The sequence below is a fragment of the Eumetopias jubatus genome, unplaced genomic scaffold (assembly GCF_037043125.1).
Source record: "Eumetopias jubatus isolate StellerSeaLion01/CBP00866 unplaced genomic scaffold, mEumJub1_p1.0 scaffold_13, whole genome shotgun sequence".
Taxonomy (NCBI): Eukaryota; Metazoa; Chordata; class Mammalia; order Carnivora; family Otariidae; genus Eumetopias; species Eumetopias jubatus.
Window position 1 is genome coordinate 56,258,108 of NW_028274819.1, and position 21,132 is coordinate 56,279,239.

The window sequence follows — 21,132 nt, forward strand, 5'->3', positions numbered from 1 at the left end:
CTAAGAACTGCAAATAGCTTGGGTATGACTAGAGTCCGTGGTTTAACAGAGGGTTTGATAAGACTGGGCAGGCCGTGAAAGGTGCCAAGCACCAAAGAAGTGCTGAGTTCATGCTGCCATCAGCAAATTCCAAGTTTTGAGAGTTCACACAAAGGGGTGATTCCACTTGGCAGGGGCAAAGAGAGAAGCCTTCAAGGAGGAAGACATAGAAAGCTGGCCCAGATAATCGTAGATAAAGGTGGGAAAATCCTCTCCCTCATACCCATATGTGGGCAGTCAATAAGACCTATGGATTCTGTCTCCTTAATATCTCTCATTCTGTTCCCTCCAGCTCATGATTCATGCAGTGGCCATACCAATCATCCACTGGATACTTCAAACTCCTTGGTGAGGCCTCCAAGGCTTCCTACAGTCTCTCTTCTGCTACCTCTCCAGGCTCATCTATCACTACTCTACTGTGTTTCACTTTCCATGCCAACCACACTGAGCTGTTGCATCAGTGTGCTAGCTTGGGAGCTGGTAAACTAACACCTCTCAGCCATTTCCATCCTGCCGCCTGTTTTGTATGGCCCGTGGGCTAAGAATAATTTTTGCACTTTTAAATGGTTGAAAAAAGATCAAATGAAGACTGCTGTGTGAAAATTATGTGAAATTCAAATTCCAGCATCATAAAGTTTTATTAGAACACAACCATGCTCATTTTTTTATGTAGTATTTATGGCTGCTTTCCTTCTATAACAGCAGAGTTGACTTGTTATGACAGTTGTGACTAGTTATGACCATACAGACCCCAAAGCTTAAAATATTCACTTTACAGAAGAAGTTTGCTGACTCTTGTCCTCGCTGATTTGGCTACTTAATGTTGGGGCCAATTTTGCTCTCCACAGAATTAAGGGCAGCTCAAAGAAATGAATAGTCTTAGAATCATAGGTCACAGAACTTCAGAGCTGACCCAGAATTTGAAGAGGGGTATACTTAAGTCCCAGAGAAGGGAAGTGATTTCGCCAAGGAGCTATGTCAAAATAGTGGCAGAACCAAGACAAGAAACAAGGTCTTCTAACTCTCAGGGCAGGGCTCCAGCCGAGCCTTTTTCAGACCGGTATGCAGAAAATCAAATCATGGCAAAGTTAAGTTTTTCTAAATTGACTGAAGAATTCTGCTCCTTGGGTGGCAGCCTTTCTGGCAAACAAGAACAGAAGATTCCTAACCTACTGCATCTGCTGAGTCATATCAAGTTTTATTATACATCAAAGTATTCATTACTGTGAACTGCAAATTCAGGACTTTTGACAGTTTTATGCTTTTTCTTAGAGAGACCTTGTAAATCACAGAGATAGAAACCAATGATTAGCCAAGAGATTTCCTCTTCTCATTTATATTCAGCATCTTGACTTTGGTCTGCTCTCTTACGTAAATAAATTCCCCTGGGTAAGGCTGGGTCTGCCTGATAAATAATCTTTATCAGAAGCTATCAAACTAAGAAGTCTAAGAAGTAGGGCATCTAAGTCAATCATGATCAATCAGTAGATCCAAGCTAGTCAGCTGTAGGGTCAGAGTCATGTCCCCTCCCCAGGGCCCACGGACACTTGAAATCGGGATTTCAAATAGTACTGGTGAGGAAGACAAGATGCCTGGCACAATGCATGACAATGCATAACACAAATGACTACTTTTTTAAAAAGTAAAATAACAAAAAAATGGAAGTTCATAAGAAGCTCCCAGGCCTGTAGGTAAAGGAAATGGCTACCTGTATCTCTAGCATCTGGAATCTGTTTCCCACTGTTTATATTAAAATCTAGCATAAAAATTTTTTTAACATAGCAAAAAATTACACCAGTTCTTGTCAGTTTATACTCTATTTTATTGGACTTTCAAGGGCTATGCTTATTGGACAAATCTGAGGACAACTCCTGTTCCAAATCATAGTAAATCACCCCTATCCTCAATATGACTTGAAACCACGGAGAGAAGTTACCATTACATCTAGGATATCATGTTTTAAGAACAAAAGGACATATAATCCATTTTAGAAGATTGCCACCCCAAGCAGTTAAAGCTTTTTAAAACTTTGGCATACAAAGGCCATCAAGTCTGAAAGATTCATTCTTGTGGAAGAACCCTCTCTCTCTCTGGCAAGACTAAGTTAAGTGAGGCTTTTGTGAAGAGTGGCTGACCCTTGATGCCCTTGATGTTGGCAGATAAATAATTTAAGTTACCAACTCTTTGCGGTCAACCCCAAGGCTTATGACGCACAGACATTCTGCTGAATGTTTGAATCTAAAACACTTGTACTATAAGGCCAACACCTGGGGAAGAGCCCCTTACTCAGTGAATGAGCCTGGCCAGATGCCTGGCCCCACAACCTTGCTCCAACTCTAATCTCCATGCATGCACTGCCTTTCAGGGAGTGGCAAAAGCTTTGCTGCTTTGTGAAAAATGGCCCTAAAGTTTTCATGGAAGTTGAAGAGGTGATTAACTTGAAGTATGAGAAGATGCATAGAAAATGCATCACTATAGGAAACTTAATTTAGGAGAAAGCCAAGAATGCAAACAAATTTTTCCGTATTTTTGAATCTGGGGTTTGGAGAACAGCTATGGATGTACAAATGTCAGGAGTGTGCTATAGAACACATAGGATTCCTATCTTATTTCACAGTCACCTCTGGGCCTATAGACTAGGCCTTTAGCCTCCCTTACCTGAGCCCACTGGAGCCAATCTGGCTCATTTGGACCACGATGGGTCTCTGGCATCAGTCCATAATGCCTCTAGTTCAGCTGGTCTGATCTGCTGTGCCTCGCACTTAATCTCCAAGGCTCCTCAACCCCCACTGGATCCAGATCTCCCCTCAAACTCTCCTTCCTAAAGTACTCCGTTTAAACTCAATTTTCTGCACAGACTCCTTTGGAATGATGTTTGGCATTTATTCTCCAGGACCATGTACAATGGCCATAGGTGTGATACAGTCTCACCTATTTGCCACTGCTGCTACTCACAACCACTACCCTCATCATCACCACCAACCCCACCACCCTCTGCAGAGGGCTGCTGTGAAGCAGGAGTCTGGCTGTAAAGGCTCAGAGAGTTCCTTCCCAACAGTTATAATCAGTAGAGACCTCTATACCCATTCTTTACAGGGAAACAGGTGGGCACCAAAAACTCCCTACCTCCAACTTACTTCCAAGAACTTAAAGTCTCCATATTTCACATAGACTGTTTTGATTCCATTAAATGCAAGCTCCAGTTCCTTTAAGGTTGGAAATGTATGAAATGCCTCTACAGGAGAGGAGAAAGAGAGAATCAGCTACTTGTGAAGGATGTAAGAGAAAGATGTTAACGGTGGTCATTTACTGGGTTCCCACTGGGTTAGGCCAAGCTTATGGTCAGATGCTTTGTACACATGGCCTCTAAATCTCTAACAACCCTGAACAATAGGGATTACTACTCTCATTCTACTGCTGAGGAAATTGAAGCTCGGCTAGGATAAGTGATTTGCTAGAAATGGAATTGCTGGGAAGTGAAAGAGCCAAGAATTGAATCTATGTCTAACTCCAAAGCCCATTTAAAAATTATCTTTGTTATTCCTTATTATAAAAGTAAAACATGCCTACCAAAAAAAGTTAAAAAATATAGAAAAACAAAAGTTCCCTTTAATCTCAACACCCAGACATAACCATTGAAAATTTCATGTATAATACTCCAGAATTCTTCTCACGTGTACAGTGAAACACACACACATCTTTTTACACAAATGGAATCACACCATACATATCGTACTGTGATTTGCCTTTTTCCCTTAACAATATGACTTAAAGACTGTTCCATGTCGGGGTGCCTGAGTGGTGCAGTTGGTTGAGTGTCTAACTCTTGGTTTCGGCTCAAGTTGTAATCTTAGGATTTTGAGATTGAGCACAAGTTGAGCCCCACTTTGAGCCCCGCTTTGAACCCTGTTTTGAGCCCTGTATCAAGCCCTGCATCAGGCTCCACGCTAAGTGCAGAGTCTGCTTGACTCTGCTCTCCCTCTCCCTCTGTCCCTCCCCACCTCCACCCTGTGCTTCCTCTGTCTCTCTCAAATAAATAAATAAATCTTAAAAAAAGCTTGTTCCATGTCAAAACATAAGGATCTGCATAATGTCTGAGTTATGTTCTATATTATAGACATACCCTAATTTATTTAACCATTCCCCTATTGATAGCCTTTGGGCTATCTGGATAAAAAGTAAGAACACTTCTCTTCTGCATGAGAATTGGACTTTGGGTTAACTTTCTAGCTCCTTTCCCTGGTAATCTGAAACAGACGGTATGCTACCATAGTTAGGCAATATTATTATGGTAAAAATGATGCCAGACTGGCAAGTCACATCTGGACTAAGGGAAACTCTAAATGAACTACAAACATCTGAAGGGGTGCCATAACTTTGGGCTTCCCTGTGTGTGGTGACTCCCATAATTAGTCATGTCCTTTGCCGGGACTCTGGGAGCTATGTCTATGGAGTGTTACAATAGCTATTTGCTTCTGTGGGGAATGAGGCTTCTAAGCCAGAGTGGCTCCTACATCTACTGAAGGACAGTCTTATTGTCTTGGACCTGAGCAGGGGGCTGCAGAGAATGGCCCACAAACGGCTGCATGGACTGCTGCTACAAGCACTGCTGTGAGGACTCCTCTGAAGAGAAACTGCAGATGTTGTGCTGCAGGTATACTGTGTGGAATGACAGAGCTTTCTGGTGTCAAGTGGGGCCTATGGTGGTCTTGGGAGTCAGAATGTTCAGTAGAGCCCATGAAAAAGACTGTTTGGTAGGTATTTCAGGATGTTTCCAATGAACGTCCTCATACAAGTGTGTTTTTGTAGAATCAATTCCTGAAAGGGAAACTACTAGATTAAAGGCAATGACTATTTTAACAGACATTGCCAAACTGTCTTCCAAAGACGTTGCATCAATTTATTACACTTCTGCCCGTTGAATGTGAGAACATCCGTTTCCCCATCAATGCTGGCTGTCATCAATCGGTCCTTCTCACGTTTGCCAGTATTTCACAGGCAAAAAATAGGATTTTGATGCTGTTTTAATTATTAGTGAGGTTGAACATCTTTTCATATGCCTATTGGCCTTTGTATTTCAAGCCCACCTTCCTGACAGACTGTACTGTTTCCTCAAGGGCAGGGACTGTGTCACAAGCTTCTTTAAAAACACTCCTCAACCACTAAAAACTGAACTCATCGTATTTCTCCCCAAACTCTAGTGCTCTCTGTTTGCAGTGAATGCCCTTGGCTCCATCAGCTACCAAGTCCTGTTATTTCTACCTCCTCCTGAATCTCTCTTGCAATGACCCTCACCCCTACTGCCTGGCTCAGGCTTCCCTACCCCGCCCCTGGAAAAAATGAAATCATCTCCCAGGTTTCCCTGGTCCCCACTTCTCTTATCATTCACCTTCCTCACGGCCCCCACTGAAATTCTCTACTTAAAAGCCTTTCAAGGCTCTCTTTTGCCTGCAGGATTAGTGACAAGTCAGGGCCCTTGATACTCTAGTCCCTGCCAGCCTTTCTGGTCTCCATTTTCCCCTATTCACATCCCATGCAAACATACAGAGCCCTCTTCAGTGTCCTGATCAGGCACTGCTGTCCCACATCTGCTCCGCTGGACTGAAACACCTTCTAATTCCTGTTCATTTTTTCGGTCTCAGCTAGGTGCCCCTCTCCTCAGAAGTGTCTCCTGACACTCTGGTCTGGGTTGGTGTCCCGCTTATATGCTTGCATAGCATTTTATGATTCCCTCTATCACTGCACTTACCGTATTCTGCTATAATTGTCTGTGTCTGAACCCATCTTTCCCACCAAACTATGAGCTCACCAAAACAGGCACTGATGCGTTTCTAAAAGCCAAGCATGCACATAGTCCTGACAACCAGCAGGGGTCGCTGTGGACTTGCTAAATAAACGAGAAGCCTTTATGCTCCTGTAGGAGCTCTTACAGGCTTAAAAACAATTTCATATACCTCTCTCATCTCAGCCTACTAGGCATCCTGCCTTGGGGAGGAAGAAAGGAAGGGAACTCTCTCCATTTACAGACAGAGAAGCAGCATCTCAGAGAGAAACACTCTAAGTAGGTAGTGCCAGCTCTGGGCCAAAATCCTGGGCTGGGCGTTCTCCGGCACCCAGCCTACGGCACTCTAAAAAAGAGATGAGCAGTCAGTCATGAATGGACTGACAGGCAAGTTCTAACAGGAGTGACTGGCTGTGCTGGCTGAGAAGCTTACCTAGAGGAAGCAGGTTTTCTGAGGCATTGATGTAAATCACCGAATGAAAATGCCTGAAGTCCTTTTCTTTAGCCTGTGGGAAAGCATTTCAAAAGAACACAAGATTAGTGCCCTGCCCGGAGGCCTTGCCAAAGCTCCAGAGCTGCTGTCAGAAGGCACAAAGACCTACAGGGATAAGCTATATTCTTAGCAAAGTACACCCACTTGCTAAGGGCCAGAATGGCTTTTCTGCTGCTTTTTTTCTATTATGAAATAGTTCAAATGTACAGAAAAGTTTAGTGAACGATACTCTGAAGACCCACGTAACCACTGTCCACCTTTATATGAAGATTTTGCTGTCTCCGCTTCAAATTTCCTTAAAAAAATAAAATACTAAAGAGTTGACCACGCCCCCCATCCCCACAATCTTCCCCAGTTGTATTCTTTTCCCCCTTTCACAGATAACAGCTATCTTGAACTGGTGATTATCATTCTCATACTTGTTTTATACCTGTATTCTATATATGTGTATCTATAAACTATATAGAATATTATTTGTAAGTTTTAAAACTCTTTATTAGATGCAATCATACTGTCATTCTGCAACCCGCCTTTTCCACTCAACACTATGTTTTTGAGATTTACTTGTGTTGATACACCTAGATCTTTTGAGATTTACTTACGTTATGTTACTTGTGGTACTGATTTATTTATTTTAATTGCTGTATATTTTATACCACCAATCTCTCTTCATACGCCATGGAAGGCCTATAAACCAAAAACATATGGCCTAATATCCTGCATATATATTTGCTAATGGGGGGGCCACAAATGTGGCTCAAGCTACCTATTAGCCAATGTAAGAAAGAAACATGACTCATTACATGAGTCACCCAGTGTGTATAAGAACAAACCAGCATCTTGGGAGAACCATTACCACTCCTGACACTGAAACTTGAGAGAAATTTCTCCTATAGGCTCTTCTAATGGGAACTCAGTGTCACCCCAGCAGAAGTCCATGCCAAATTCAAACCAACTCCCATAGTGCTACTTCCTTTAATTCACCTCACATGAATCAATGGCAATAGCAAATTCACAGCAAAATATTGTGTCTGCATGTTGTTTCTACCCACCCCATCCCCCAGTCCTCAGGGACTCTGGAGGTACAATGGACAAACAGCCAGGAGCCACCTCAGGTCTGGCTCATCCCAATCACATCTCTGCTGGCTGGCCCTACCTTGGAGAACTTCAGGCCGCTCACATTAATGTTGACCAGGTCTGATGGCTTCCTCACACAATGGTGCTTCAGCTGGAACACAGTGCAGAGAGTCAGGTCTCAAGGCCCCAAGAAAGTTTGTATAATTGGCCAAGACAACAAATGACTCCCTGTTGAGAAAGGGGGACTAGTACAGCGCAAAGAGCATGGGCTTTGGGAGTCGCTCAGAATAGAGCTGCCACCTCAGCTCTTCCACCTCTCAGCTTCCCAGGGGCACGATGGGGATAGTAACACTGACTTGACAGGGTTCGTAGGAGGATTCCTTCCTCTCTGTTCCTTCTCTGTCTTTTCTGAGCCCCGCTTCTTCCACCTGGCTCTTTAAAAAATCTGTATTTCTGGAGCCTTACCAATCTCTTCATGTTTATAATAATTTGCTTGTTCATTCGTTTGTTCTTTTTTTATTCACTAAATATTTACTAAGTATTGCTTTGGGCCATGTATTGTGCTAAATACATCAATACATTTTCTTCTAATCCTAACTAAACTCTTTAACATAAGTATGATCATTTTTCCTTTTTAAATGAGAAAAATAAGGTTAAGAGAGATAAAGTGCCTTGCTGAAGTTCCCACAGCTAGTAAGTGATAGATGATTTGAATCCAAATGTGTTATCATTAAACTCTGTGCTCTTTTTGACTACCATATGTTGCCCCTCATAAGTAAAAAGTTAAAGGAAAACTCAGTGTTGGAGCTTCTATTTCTGTTTAACCAAACTTCATTCTTATTTTTCTGTTTATCATTTATTTATGGTATCATGTTTAGGCATGGAATTAGGTGTTTATTATATTCTATTCATAGAACTTACAACAACATGGAAGCCAAGTAGGAAACAAGTATTTATAAATGTGATAAATATTTTTTACAGATTTATTATTTATTTTTAAGTAATCTCTACACCCAATGTGGGGCTTGAACTCATAGCCCCAAGATCAAGAGTCGGATGCTCTACCAACTGAGCCAGCCAGGCACCCCTAAATGTGATAAATATTTTAAAGGAGAAATTCAAGAAGCTATGGGAGACAATAACAGGAGGTCCTAACCTCATTCGGGAGGAGAGGAAATATTTAGTTGAGGAACTAATATTTCAGGTGAGACCCAAAAGCTAAGTAGGAGTTGGTCCCATGAAAGTGGGTGGCAGGCAGTGAAAGCTATCAAGACAGGTAAAAGCCAGGTGCTTTTGAGAGGGTGGAAAACAACAAGGCCAGGGAGGCAGCCACTAAATCACCTAGGTCCCTACTGGCTATGTAAAGGAGTGTGGATTTTGTTCTACAGTCAGTGGAAAGCTAACAGACTTTTTTTTTTTTTTTTTGGCAAGAGCTGATAGCAATTTTATAAAAATTGCTTTGTCTGATATAGAAAGGATGAGAAGAGACCAATACACCAGACATTGTTAATTACCTTCCCTAGAGCAACTTCTCTACTACTTCCTTATTAAAGAACCCCAACGTTATTCCATTTTTCTGAGTGGATGTGTCCTTAGGCCCCAGCTCCAAGGGATAAGTCCTGGCAGTCTAATCCAATCTTGGAGGTTATGTTCCCCTAACTAATGACTGTTGGAACATATGATATAGGTCTGGCCAATCAGACAGACACCGGCTGCTGGGGATAGGAGGCCAGTTCTGGGGAGCTCTTTCTTACTTTTAAAAACAGACATAAGACAGTGACAATCCCTTTTGTACCTTTGGATATTATCCTTTATATGTGATGACCGGAGTTGCTGCAGCCATCTTGGGATCAGGAAGGCAATTAGCCCAAGAAGACAAGTTATCATGCTAAGCACATAGAGCAGAAAGATGAAGGAACCTAGGCCTTTAACAGTAAATTAACCTACCCTGGAAAAACAATGCCTCTGTCTTCTTTTTATATGAAATAAAAGCATCCTAGTTGATTCAGACTAGTTAGGAAGTTACTGAACTACTCTAATAAAAGATGATGGTGGCCCAGAATAGGGTAGAGGCAGTGGAGATGAGGAAAAGAATACAGATTCGACAACTATTTAATAAAAGTGCCAGGGCTTGGTAGTGTCAGTAGTTGGGTGGTGAGGGAGAGGCAAGTGTCAAGGATAACCCCAGATTACTGGCCTGGTGACTGGATATAGCACCATCACTGAGGCAGTATAGTAAACACTAGAAAAGAGGTATGTCTTGGGACTTGGAGTAAGGGGATTGGTGCAGTAGTTCACTAGGAGGTGCCAATAAAACATTCAAGTGGAACTATGCAGCAGGTAAGCAGGTATCCCATTACTGTGAGAAACACTCTTGTTGCTTTTGGTATACAAAGCCACACATGGGTGACAAACCATCTCCGTTAATGTGGGAATGTATATGTTGTAGGAAACAAAAGGGAAAAGAAGACTATGGTAAGTGTTTTCTGCCCTTCCTTAATACTGTTGTTTCAGTCCTCCGCACCCCCAGTGAGAAGTGGACATTACAACAAAGGACACACCATGGGACTCTGCAAAAAGCTTACACTACCCACTTGAAGTGAGTTGCTACCTCAAAGCTGCCTTCTCAAAGCTCTCCTTCAACGTCTGATCTGTGTAGAAAGCCACCTCTTGGGAACCATAAGCAGAGTCTGGGAACAAAGCAGGATGCCAGAGAGTTCTTCATAGGGAACTATGCGAACTGGACTGGACATTAATATGAATTTACAAAATATGTCTTTCTTTGCCAAGCCACCGAGGCATTGAAAAGAGCAGATGTGAAATTACCTGGCTGGTCTCCAATACAGCCACCCCAGTCTTCTTTGTGAAGCCTGCCCCAGACACTGGGTACTATCTGATCGGCTCCCCCAGACTTTAGCCAGATACTAAAACCAAAGGACAAAGGTTGTGGAGTGTAGAATCTCCCTAGTTCCCCCATTCCTGGAAAAATCTCCCCAGAGGAGAACAGAAATCTCTACCCCCTACCAGGTGCAGGAATGGAATTTTCACTTTACTGTTCCCTGGACCTACTCCTTTGCCTCTCCAGCTCAATTAAAAGTTTTTTACCTGATATACTAAAAGGCACAGGCTTTGGAGTCAGTAGACCAGAGTTCTCATCCTGACTAGACAGAGTTCTAATTATTAGCTGTGGGACCATGGCCAAGGCAAATTACCTCTTCGGGGCCTCAGTTTTCCCATCTTCGCAATGGCAACAACATAATAGGGAAAATAATACCTATCTCACAAGGTGGATGTAAAGAAAGCTTTGGGTCCCTTCATCACTCTGTGCTCAATTAGCCAAGATCACTCTAATAGTTTGGGGGAGGGTTGGGAGTCATGGTATCAGAGTGGAACAGAGCAAGTCCTTGTCCCCAACCAAGACAGTCATCAGCTGATTCTGCCAGCCATTCTAGGATACATTTACTCTCACCAGGAAAGCCCGGTCCAGCACATGTCCAGGAATGCCCTCTTGGTTTTCCTGTTGAAACGCTTTCTTCCCCCGGACCTCAGAAGAAACCTTCTTCTGGCTTTCCTGACCCTCAGCTGGTGCCTCAAACACACTCTTGGGCTTCTTCTTGAGGTTACATTTCCGAGCCACTAACCAGTGTCCTCGGCCTGTTGAGAAGATCAGAACAGTGAGGAGGAGCAAACCCCTCTAAAGCTACAACTTGTGTACTTACAGAATATTTACCTATAATACCAAAACCAAAAATAGCTCCTCATTACCTGATATGCATGAGATACTGTTCTGCTGCTGCAGCTGCAGCTGCTGCTGGTGGGGTGGGGGGTGTCTGCATAGCTCTCTCCTTTAACTGGCCCCAAACCCCAGTGAAGGACATGTTACTGTCCCCATTTTACAGATGAAAAGGCTAAGACTCAAAGAGGTGGAATGACTTGCCCAATTCTCTCCTCCACACTTTTGTCTCCAAACGCTAATGTTCCTTCAAGACCCCAAATCAAGTATTTCCTATTCTGCCTTTTCTGACTCTCCTCAGCAGAGCTGATTATTCTTTCCTATGCGGCTTACTACTCTCCCATTTGTCATCTCTTGGCATCTAAATGAGTGGCATCAACTCAACGGGCTCCATCTTGCTAGACCTTATCCTGGATCCCATCACTATAGCATAAAGGTTGTATTAGGAGCTCAGTAAGAATGATAGGACAGTTGGAACTTTTAAAAAATCCAATACATGTTCACTGTAGAAAGAACTTGAAAATTTATGTAAGTAAAAAAGAATATGAGGTTTACTAGTAAGCTCACCTAACAAGAATCATGACAACATTCTAGAATCTGTTCACTCCTGCATCAGTTTTTTTACTCCAAGGCATTCATTGCAATCTAATTATTTTGTTTTTTCACTTGTTTATTGTCTTGCCCCTCAGAGCAGTTTTGTCCGATTGATCCACCTCAGTATTCCCAAGGCCTCACAGAGCTTACCATATTGTGCGCATTTTCTGAGCATCTACATTGTGCTAGGAACTAGGGCTATGGGGATGAATTAAGATGGAGGCCCTGACTCAAAGGAGCCTAATAATAGAAGAGGTGCTGTGAAAGCACAGAAAGGGGAGCTACCAGCCTAGGGCACGAGCTAGATCCAGTAAGTTTAAGGTAGACTAGATGGAGATGGAAAAAATAGGCAGCCTTGGCAGAGGGAAGAGCACCAGAAGTATCCAGAAGCATAAAATATCAGAACGATACAGAACAGCACAGAGTTGTTGGGAGCCAGCTCGGTGCCTCTGATCATTGGCTCCTTGCCTTCATAGCCCACTACCTCTGCCTTGGGGGCTTGCCCTGGCTCACCTGACCACAGCTGCCAAACCTTACTCCTGGATGCAACTCCCACCCTATATCTGCTGTGAGTCATTTCCCATTCCCACTCTGGACCTGAGATTCCAGACACTCCATTTCCCAGGGTTGCCCCCATCTGGGTCATGGACCTTTGTTCTATTCCAATAGCCCAGACTCCTGGAGACTCCAGTGTGAGTTGGTGCCCAAACTCCGAACAAGTTGAGAAAGTAAGGCCCCGACTGTTGTCTGGAGATGAATGTGAGGGAAAAGAGATGAGGCTGGGGAGGTCAGCAGAGTCAGATCAGAAAAAGTCTACAGGACCAGAACAAGGACCTTGAGTTTACTGGGGTAGGCTTTTAGCACAAAGAGTATCCATCGGAACGTTTTCTCCCCCGTAATTTTTCATTTTGAGGTAAGTTTAGACTTCCAGAAAAGTTGTGAAAATAATACTGAGTTCCTGTACAGCTTTCACCCAGTTCCCCTAATGCTAACATCTTTTATTATAAATTTTTAAAAATTTAAATTAATTAACATATAGTGTATCACCCAGTTACCCCATCCTCCCACTTCCCTCCCAATATTAATATCTTATATAATCATAATATGACTTAAGGTGGTAAGTTAACACTGGTCCAATATTAGTAACTAATCCATAGCCCTTTGAATTTTGCTAGTTTTCTCATTGATGTCCCTTTTCTGTTCCAGGGGGATCTCACATTTTATTTAGTTGTCATGTCTTCTTAGAATCCCCCAATCTGTGACAGTTCTTCAGTCTTCCTTTTTTCTTGTATGATCTTGACACTTTTGAAGAGTACTGGTCAATTATTTTATAGAAAGTTCCTCAATCTGAACTCGTTTGATGTTTTCCCATAATTAGATTAAGGCTCTGTGCTTTGGCAAAACTATCAAAGAACTGATGCGGTGCCCTTGTCAGCGCATCCTATCAGACAGCAGGTGATGTCAGTATGTCTGATGATTGGTGATATTAATTTTGATCACCTGGTTAAGGTGGTGTCGGCCTACTTTCCCTACTGAAAAGTCACTTTTTCCCTTTGTAATTAATGAAGATACTTTAAGACTATGCGAATATCCTCTTTCTCATCATACTTTGACCCACTAATTCTAGCATCTGTGATGGTTAATTTTATGTGTCAACTTGGCTAGGCTGTGGTAAGCAGTTATTCAATCCAACACTAATCTAGGTGTTGCTGTGAAGGTATTTTATAGATATGGTTAACATCTACAATCAGTTGATTTTAGGTAAAGGAGACTATCCTCAATAATGTGTACAGGCCTCACCCAATCAGTTGAAAAAACTTAAAAGCAAAAACTGAGGTTTCTCAAAGGAGGAAAAAATTTTGCCTTAAGACTACAGTACCAGATGTTTCCTGAGTTCTCAGCCTACCCGCGGTATAGATTTGTCTTGCCAGCCCCCATAATGTCATAAGCCAATTCCTTAAAACAGATAATGTGTGTGTGTGTGTACACACATATAAATATGGAAACAAAATGAGTAGGATATAAATACATATCCTATTGGTTCTATTTTGCTGGAGAAGCCTGATACAACATCTACAGAAGCTTCTTACCTGTCAAAATTATTATTGTGATGCTTTAACGGTAATTTTCTATTTCCTTCATTCCTTCTACATTTATTAACTGAAATTCTACTGTAGGAAGAGTTGTTCCTTCTCCTACACTTATTTACATATTCAAATATTTATTTGTATCAATATGGGCTCACGGATACTTATTTATTGTATAGTTTACAACCCAATTCTACCTTTATTTATTTTGTTGTTTAGGTTGTCCCAGCTTTGGCCATAGGGAGCTCCTTCAGGTTAGCGCCTATGTCCTTCTGATACGCACTCATCATTTTTCTGAGCACTTCTGTACTTCCTGTCACTATACGATGTTCCAGGTGCAATTTGTATTCTTCTGGCCTCAAACCTGGAAACAACTATTTCTCTGAGGAGCCCTGGCTCTTTTTATTGGAGAATTGTATCCAGAAACCAAAATCTAGGGACCAGGTATGCTATCTGTGAATGAGGTGTCACTGCACTCAGTGGACTAGGAAATATACATATATATACTAACACATGCAGGTACACATGGCTGTATTTATTTCTGTTGTCCATCTGTGTGTGTAAGGGGGCGTGGGTATGAAATCATGAGTTCCTACTGAGAGCTCCACGGTAGGGTTTAAACAGGTGGGGAGGACGGACTGGAGGAGAAAGTTCTTCCAATATTCCACAGAGTAACCAGCGAGTCATTTCATCTAGAGTAAACAAGGGGTATTTCCCCCTTGCTCTACCCTTTCAAATCAACAAATCTAATCCAGTGAACTCATACTTCTCGGCATAGTTCCATCTGTAGAGCTCTGTTCAGTGTTGTGAGAAGTCCCTGCCCCAAGGGAGTTTTTAACTAGATGAATGTTTGAAAAACTATTTGGCAGAGTCATTTTATTTAGCCATTTTATTTAGGATCCTGCAGAATATGATTACTCAACAAATAATAAACAGAGAGAGGAAGACAGCTCACAAAAGAGTATGGTCACTGAGGGCTGGAGTAGCTAGACAGGGCTTATTGGAAAAAGAGCTGGGCTTTGTGGCATGGAAAGAGTTTGGATAACTGGAATGATAGCCGGAATATTCTGGGCAAATAAAACAAGCTATGTGAAAAGAAAGTACTATGGAATAGGGCATAGGTGAAGGAATGGGGTTGTGGCAAAGAATAAGGGGAGGTTAGACTGTGAACACAGAGTATCAGGTAAAGGAGTCAGCAATGAGAAGTCACTGAACAGAATAGGACACTGTGGTTCAATGTGCACTTTAGAAAACTCTCTGAGGCTGCTGAGGGAAGATGGATGGGAAGGGACAGGGTTGGGTAGTGCAGGGAACAGGAATAAATGGGTTGGAGAGGAAGGAATGGATGTAGGCACTGAGTGTGAAGCAAAGGTATCAATTTGAGAAGTCACCTGACCTTCGTCTGGCATCCGAAGGAGATTTTTGGCTGGAAAGCAGTTGTTCAGGTAAGGCTTCCCATTATCCAGCTTGTATATTCGTGAGGAGGCCATCTCCCTGAGAGTCAAGCAAGGAAAGTGAGGAAGTAGAAGCACTGAGAAGGGGCAGCATAGTTCTCTCACCCAATGTGGCCTGTGAGCCCACCAGGAGGACCACCATACCCTACATCCACCTTAAGTCCGAGGCCCAGGAGGCCCCTCCCCTGTTTCAGAAATGGGCTGGCCCTTTGAATGAAGAGGGAGACCAAGGCCCAGGTTTTTGGTTCAAATCAGTCCTAACTCAGTGGAACACTATACAGAACACCTTTGGATACAGACAGACCTGGTTTGAATCCTGACTGTCTTCCCTCACTCTTATGACTGGGAATGTTCCTCTACCCTCTGAGCCTCAGTTTTCTCCCCTGTAAATTGGGAGTAATAACATCTACTTTAATAGACAGATGAGAGGATCAAGTTATAAAGGTAGTGCCTACTACATATTAAGTGCTCACTAGAAATGTCGTTTGTTTTAACAGATTTCAGGGAAGAGGGCGCTCACGTTTTTAGGCAAGATGTTGTGAAAATAATATTCGAGAGATGAACTGAGTTTGCTAGTAAAGGATAAGCATTCCAAACAAAAAGGGCCACAGGACTAAGGGCATAGTAGTGGACACATTTGGTGCAGTAAAGAAACAACCTGATCCAGGAAGGAGAAGGATGTATGTTTGGGAGTCTGGGACAATAAGGCTGGACAGAAAGGATGGTGTCTGCTCTTGAAGGCTTTCAGTGCCAGGCTAGGAGCTCAGGCTTCCCCTGGTAGGTAACTTGAAAGCCATGGATGGTATCTGAGCTGGGAAAGCCATGACCCAAGCTGTGCTTTAGAAAGAGAGGTCTGACAAAAATAATGCTAGGTGAAATGGGATTCCATCAACTGGTCACTGAGTCAAGACAATTCCAGCTCAGGAAAACTGTTCCAATGTAATTTTCTCTATCTCTCACTGTTTCCATTAAATCTTTTACCATCTCCCACCTAGAATACTGCAACAGTCTTCTAATCAGATTCCCACTGAGCAACCTGAGCCTGCTCTTGAAGGCCTCTGGAGTCCCATGTCCTAACCTTTCTAGCTCCAGTCAGCCCTGCCCATCAGGCTTACAGAATCATTTTCTATTCTCCAAACACATTCAGTCTTCCCTGCCTTTGTTCCTTTGGCCTAAAATAGCCTTCTCCATCATTACCTGGTTAATCTCATGCTTTAAGATTCAGTTCAGGGGCGCCTGGGTGGCTCAGTTGGTTAAGCATCCAACTCTTGATTTTGGCTCAGTCATGATCTCAGGGTTGTGAGACAGAGCCCCCCATTGGGCTCCACACTGAGCATGGAGTGTGCTTAAGATTCTCTCTCTCCTGGGGCACCTGGGTGGCTCAGGTCAGGTCATGATCCCAGGGTCCTGGGATGGAGCCCCATGTCAGGGAGCCTGCTTCTCCCTCTTCTCCCCGCTCACACACTCTATCTCTGTTGCTATCTCTGTCTCTCTCAAATTAAAAAAATAATAATAAAAAAGATTCTCTCCCTCCCCCTCTCCCTCTTCCCTTCCCCCCACCCTCTCTCCTAAAAAAAAAAAAAAAAAAAGATTCAGTTCAAATGCTACTTCTGTTAGGAATAAATCAAAGATCTAAATTTCTTAAAACTTGAGCTCTTAGAGATTTGAGATTTTTCTCAAAGAGATCCAGCCAGCCAGGGGGTGCCTGGGTGGCTCACTCAGTTAAGTGTCTGCCTTCAGCTTAGGTCATGATCCTGGGGTCCTGGGATCAAGAGTCTGCTTCTCCTTCTTTCTCTGCCCGCCCCACCTCCCTTGTGCATGCATGCCCTCTCGTTCTCAAATAAATAAAATCTTTATAAAAAAAGAAAAAAGAGATCCAGCCAGAGGCACCTGGCTGGCTCAGCTGGTAGAGTGTTTGACTCTAGATTTTGGGGTTGTAGGTTTGAGCCCCACATTGGGTATAGAAATTACTTAAAAATAAACTCTTAAAAAAATAAAGAGATCCAACCATTCCCAGATCTGCTTTGGAACAGATGCAGACAATTTGGGGTGGCAGATTTTTGGGAACCTGTAAGTCCCTGGCTGGGGCAAGGATATGGTCCCTGAAATGGAGGGTCTGGAATGAGATTCAGTGAAAGGAAGGAGCAGAGAGATAGGATCAGGTGTCCTGGGAAAATGTTTTCTGGAAGTGACAAATATGCAAAGTAGAGTGGTGCAGTAGGAAGGGCAACAATTTTGGAGACAAGAGGCTTAAATTTGAGTCTAGTTTCTGCCACTAAGCTGAGTGACCTTAGGCAATCCCTTTACCTCTTTGTGCCTCAAATTTCCCACATGTAAAATGAAGATAAAAACCTGTGCCTTGGAGAATTATTGTAAGAATTAAATGAGGTAATAAATTTTTAAAAACCTTCTAGATCCAGTCCAGATGCCACCCTCTCCACAATGCCTTCACTGAACCTTCCAGAGGGAAATAACTGCTACTCTGGCTAAGCACTGGAGTATTTCTTCTATACCTCTTTCATGGCTGGAGTCCTTTCTACTTCATAAGTTACTAATAATCATGGAGGGGTTCCTTCAAAGGTTTGTGAACCTCCAAGTCTGGAAACATATCCAATTCACCATCTCTCTTCCACCTCTGGAATGCTCAAAGGAAATAACCCATAAACATGTGCGAGCCAAATGAAGGATATGATGTACTCCCAGGGCCCAAGGGTCTTTATTCATATTTCTGATCTTCCTAACTAGACTCTGAACTCCTTTAAAGGAAGGAGAGTACCTATAGAGTTCATTTCTTTATTCCCAGTACCTAACACAGCACCTAGCACATAACAGATTCACAATTATCTGTGGAATAAATAGGTGATGTTGGTATCTCCTTTGGTTCAACACAGGGCACTGTGAATTTCCTGATCTGTTACCATCCCCAAAAGGGTTAATGCCCTTCCTGTATGTTCCTACAATACCCTATACTTCTCCTAGTATAGTGCTTATCACTTTATTATAATTGTTCCCCTTAACCAATTTCTCACCTGCCATGGGTCCTATGATATCTTATTCACCTATGTAATTCCAGCGCCTAGCAATGAACCTAGAATTCACTAAAAATGTGTCAGGAAGGTGAATGGATAAAAGGATGGATGGATGGGGAAAGATCAATAGTCAATCTGTCTTTCAGGAAATCTCTCTTGTGACCAACCACACCTATCTGCTACATAGGTGAGTGAATGAATGAGTAAATAGCTGGCTGGGAAATGTCAGAGATGATGACTGTTGGGAGAAGACTTCAGTAACTTACAGAATATGAGGACCTTGCTTCTGATCTGCATAGTACTTACTTGATCTTTGACCTTGGGAGAGACCCCTTGACTTCCTTTTTTTTGTGTTTCTTCACCTGTAAAACAGATATTACACTCCTTCTTAGCCTGTCATTCAGAGCTCTTGAACTTTCTCATTAGTTACATCCTACTGTGACCCTTGCCTCCGAAATGTGTCTCAGCTGGGGCCTAAAAAAACCCCACAAAACTAAAGATCCCAGAAATAGATAACTAGAGATGTAGAGATAGAGACAGAAACATGGATGGGAGGAAGGTAGAACAAGGGAGTAATTTTGTGATGATGGGGTGGGGCTAGAGTGATTAAATAACATGTGCAAATCACAAATCAGGAAGGATCTTTTATAGGATCATTAATACAAAATAAATCTACGATAAAACAGCAAAGATAGAATTGAAAGATAAGACACAATCTGGGAAAAGATATTTGCTCTACATATATAAAAGATGAATCAGACTCAGACTTGTGGAGGGCATATAGACTCGGACACAATCCACTGGGAAATTCCAGTTCCCAATGAAGAATACCAGGTGAGAAGGTGTGGATATACAATTAATGAGCTAGGAAGGGCACACAATCCTGATGTTACATTGTCTAGAAAGTAACCCTAAGGAAAGTATGAACTTTATCTGCATGGTGGAAAAAAGAAAGTCCAAGTTCCAGACTTAGAGGCTGCCTGCCTAGTTAGCTTCGGCTACCTCGGGTCTCTATCTCAAACTTGAAGAAGCTAATCTCAGTCTAATTGTAATGTCTCCCAGCTCCAACACACACACAGAGTAATGGTGCTCATTTGCATACATGTGCTGCTCCATTCCTTTGGCCTATGACACTTCTCCCACTTCTTCTTTGCCTGACTCATACAGACAGCTTTCCTGTATCTCCCCCTCCTCAGGTTGACCCTTCTCTGTGCTACCATCTCAGCCCACCTCTTAATGGAAACACTCTACCACACTGTAGTACAATGGCCTGCTTACCTGTCTGTTCCCCACTCCTCACACCCCCAATCCCAGGCTGTGAGCCCCTCAAAGGCCAAGCCTAGGTCCTACCTATATCTTTATTCCCAGCACTTCATACAGGATCTGGCCCATTGAAGAGGTTCAATGAGTGTTTACTGAACTAAACTGAACCATAAACACAATGCCATGGAGTTCTTCATTCTGTCTGCAAAGAAGGAAAAAATAAGGATCAGGAAAGGTTTCAGAGCAGGTGACATTAGAGCTGGGTCTTGAAAAATGAGGATAGTATAGAAGATAAACAGCAAAAAGCTATTGGAGCATCTGACTGGATTGACTTACAGAAGTGAAGAAATCCCATCTAATAGTAGTGATAATTATTATCACACGAATGTTAGCTTCACCAAGACAGGTATTTTGCCTAGATTTTATTATTTAGGAATATATCCCCAGTGCCCAGAAGAGTGACTGCTACATAGTAAGCACTCAGTATTTATTCAGTATTTTGACACTTAGGTATTTATGGTGATTAAAAAACAAACAAGTGATGCAATGTAAGAGATCATGGTATAATATAATCCCGTCATGTGATAACTCTAGGTCACTAGAGTAGATGTTCCAAGAGAGTAGTGAACAGGTCTCTCTTGATCTTCCAGTACCCCTTAGTACTTCTGAGCAATGTTGGTTGGTGCTCAACAAATATTTGTGAAAAAGAGGTGCCTGGGTGGCTCAGGTGGTTGAGCAGCCGACTCTTGGTTTTAGCTCAGGTCATGATCTCAGGGTGGTGAGATCAAGACCCCTGTGAGATCAAGTCCCGTGTGAGATCGAGCCCCCAGTCGGGTTCTGCTCTGCGCGTGGAGCCTGCTTAAGTTCTCTCCCCCCGCCCCACGCACTCTCTCTCTCTCTCAAAAAAAAAAAAAAAAATTTATGGAAAAAAATGAATTAATGAAAATCTAGAATACTATTACATCCTAAAACGATTAAAAACAGAGTGGCAGAGGGAACATACCAGGGGATTAAAACCCCCTGGCTTCTTAACCAGGTTCTGATACATGCTATCCGGCCTTGGGTAAATTTCTTAGTTTTCTCTTCTGACTGGGCTGTTAAGGGACGACATGAGAAGATGAATATAAACGTACACAGTACACAGCCTTTCAGACGGTAGACACTCAGCATATGTGAGTTCTCTGTAACACGAAAACATTACTAACACCTTAGTTGACAGTCACCAGAGAAAATAACCAGTAAGTGCTGTAAAAGGGCTAGGACGGATGAAGAACGAGCTCCTGCGGCCCTTTGGAAACTTTTAGGGCAACGGAGACTCTAATCCCTCACTCATACTAAGTCTCCAGCCGCACCTGCCTCCGTCGTCGCTTCCGCCTCCGAGGCGTCCGCAGAGGCTGCGTCCCGGCAACGCGAGATGCGCGCCTGCGAAACTCCCGGGGATCTCGGAGCGGCTCCACGGTGGCGCCTTCCACTACCTTCTCCGCTCCTTGGTAACCGCGAAGCGGCGGCAGGCCGTGTAGGCAGCAACCGGTGGACGCTGCTTCTAACTACTATAAGTCCCGGCAAGCCCCGCGGCCACTT

General features: G+C 42.9%; 1 protein-coding gene across 5 annotated transcripts in view; it reads right to left on the reverse strand.

Annotated features, from left to right (window-relative positions):
* XRRA1 (X-ray radiation resistance associated 1) overlaps positions 1-21,115 on the reverse strand; it is a 61,820-nt gene extending 40,705 nt beyond the window's left edge. For 4 of the 5 annotated variants that reach the window (XM_088017572.1, XM_028115874.2, XM_028115875.2 and 1 more), the window contains exons 1-7: positions 20,904-21,115; positions 18,595-18,650; positions 15,202-15,299; positions 10,861-11,045; positions 7,471-7,542; positions 6,255-6,327; positions 3,177-3,274 (exon numbers count right to left, since the gene is read on the reverse strand). In XM_088017572.1, coding sequence (XP_087873698.1) covers positions 3,177-3,274; positions 6,255-6,327; positions 7,471-7,542; positions 10,861-11,045; positions 15,202-15,295 — 522 coding nt within the window. In that variant the 5' untranslated portion in view covers positions 15,296-15,299; positions 18,595-18,650; positions 20,904-21,115. Of the gene's footprint in view, positions 1-3,176; positions 3,275-6,254; positions 6,328-7,470; positions 7,543-10,860; positions 11,046-15,201; positions 15,300-18,594; positions 18,651-20,903 lie in introns of those variants that run through there. The other variant, XM_028115876.2, reaches the window with a different exon arrangement.
* Between the last annotated feature and the right edge of the window lie 17 nt (positions 21,116-21,132).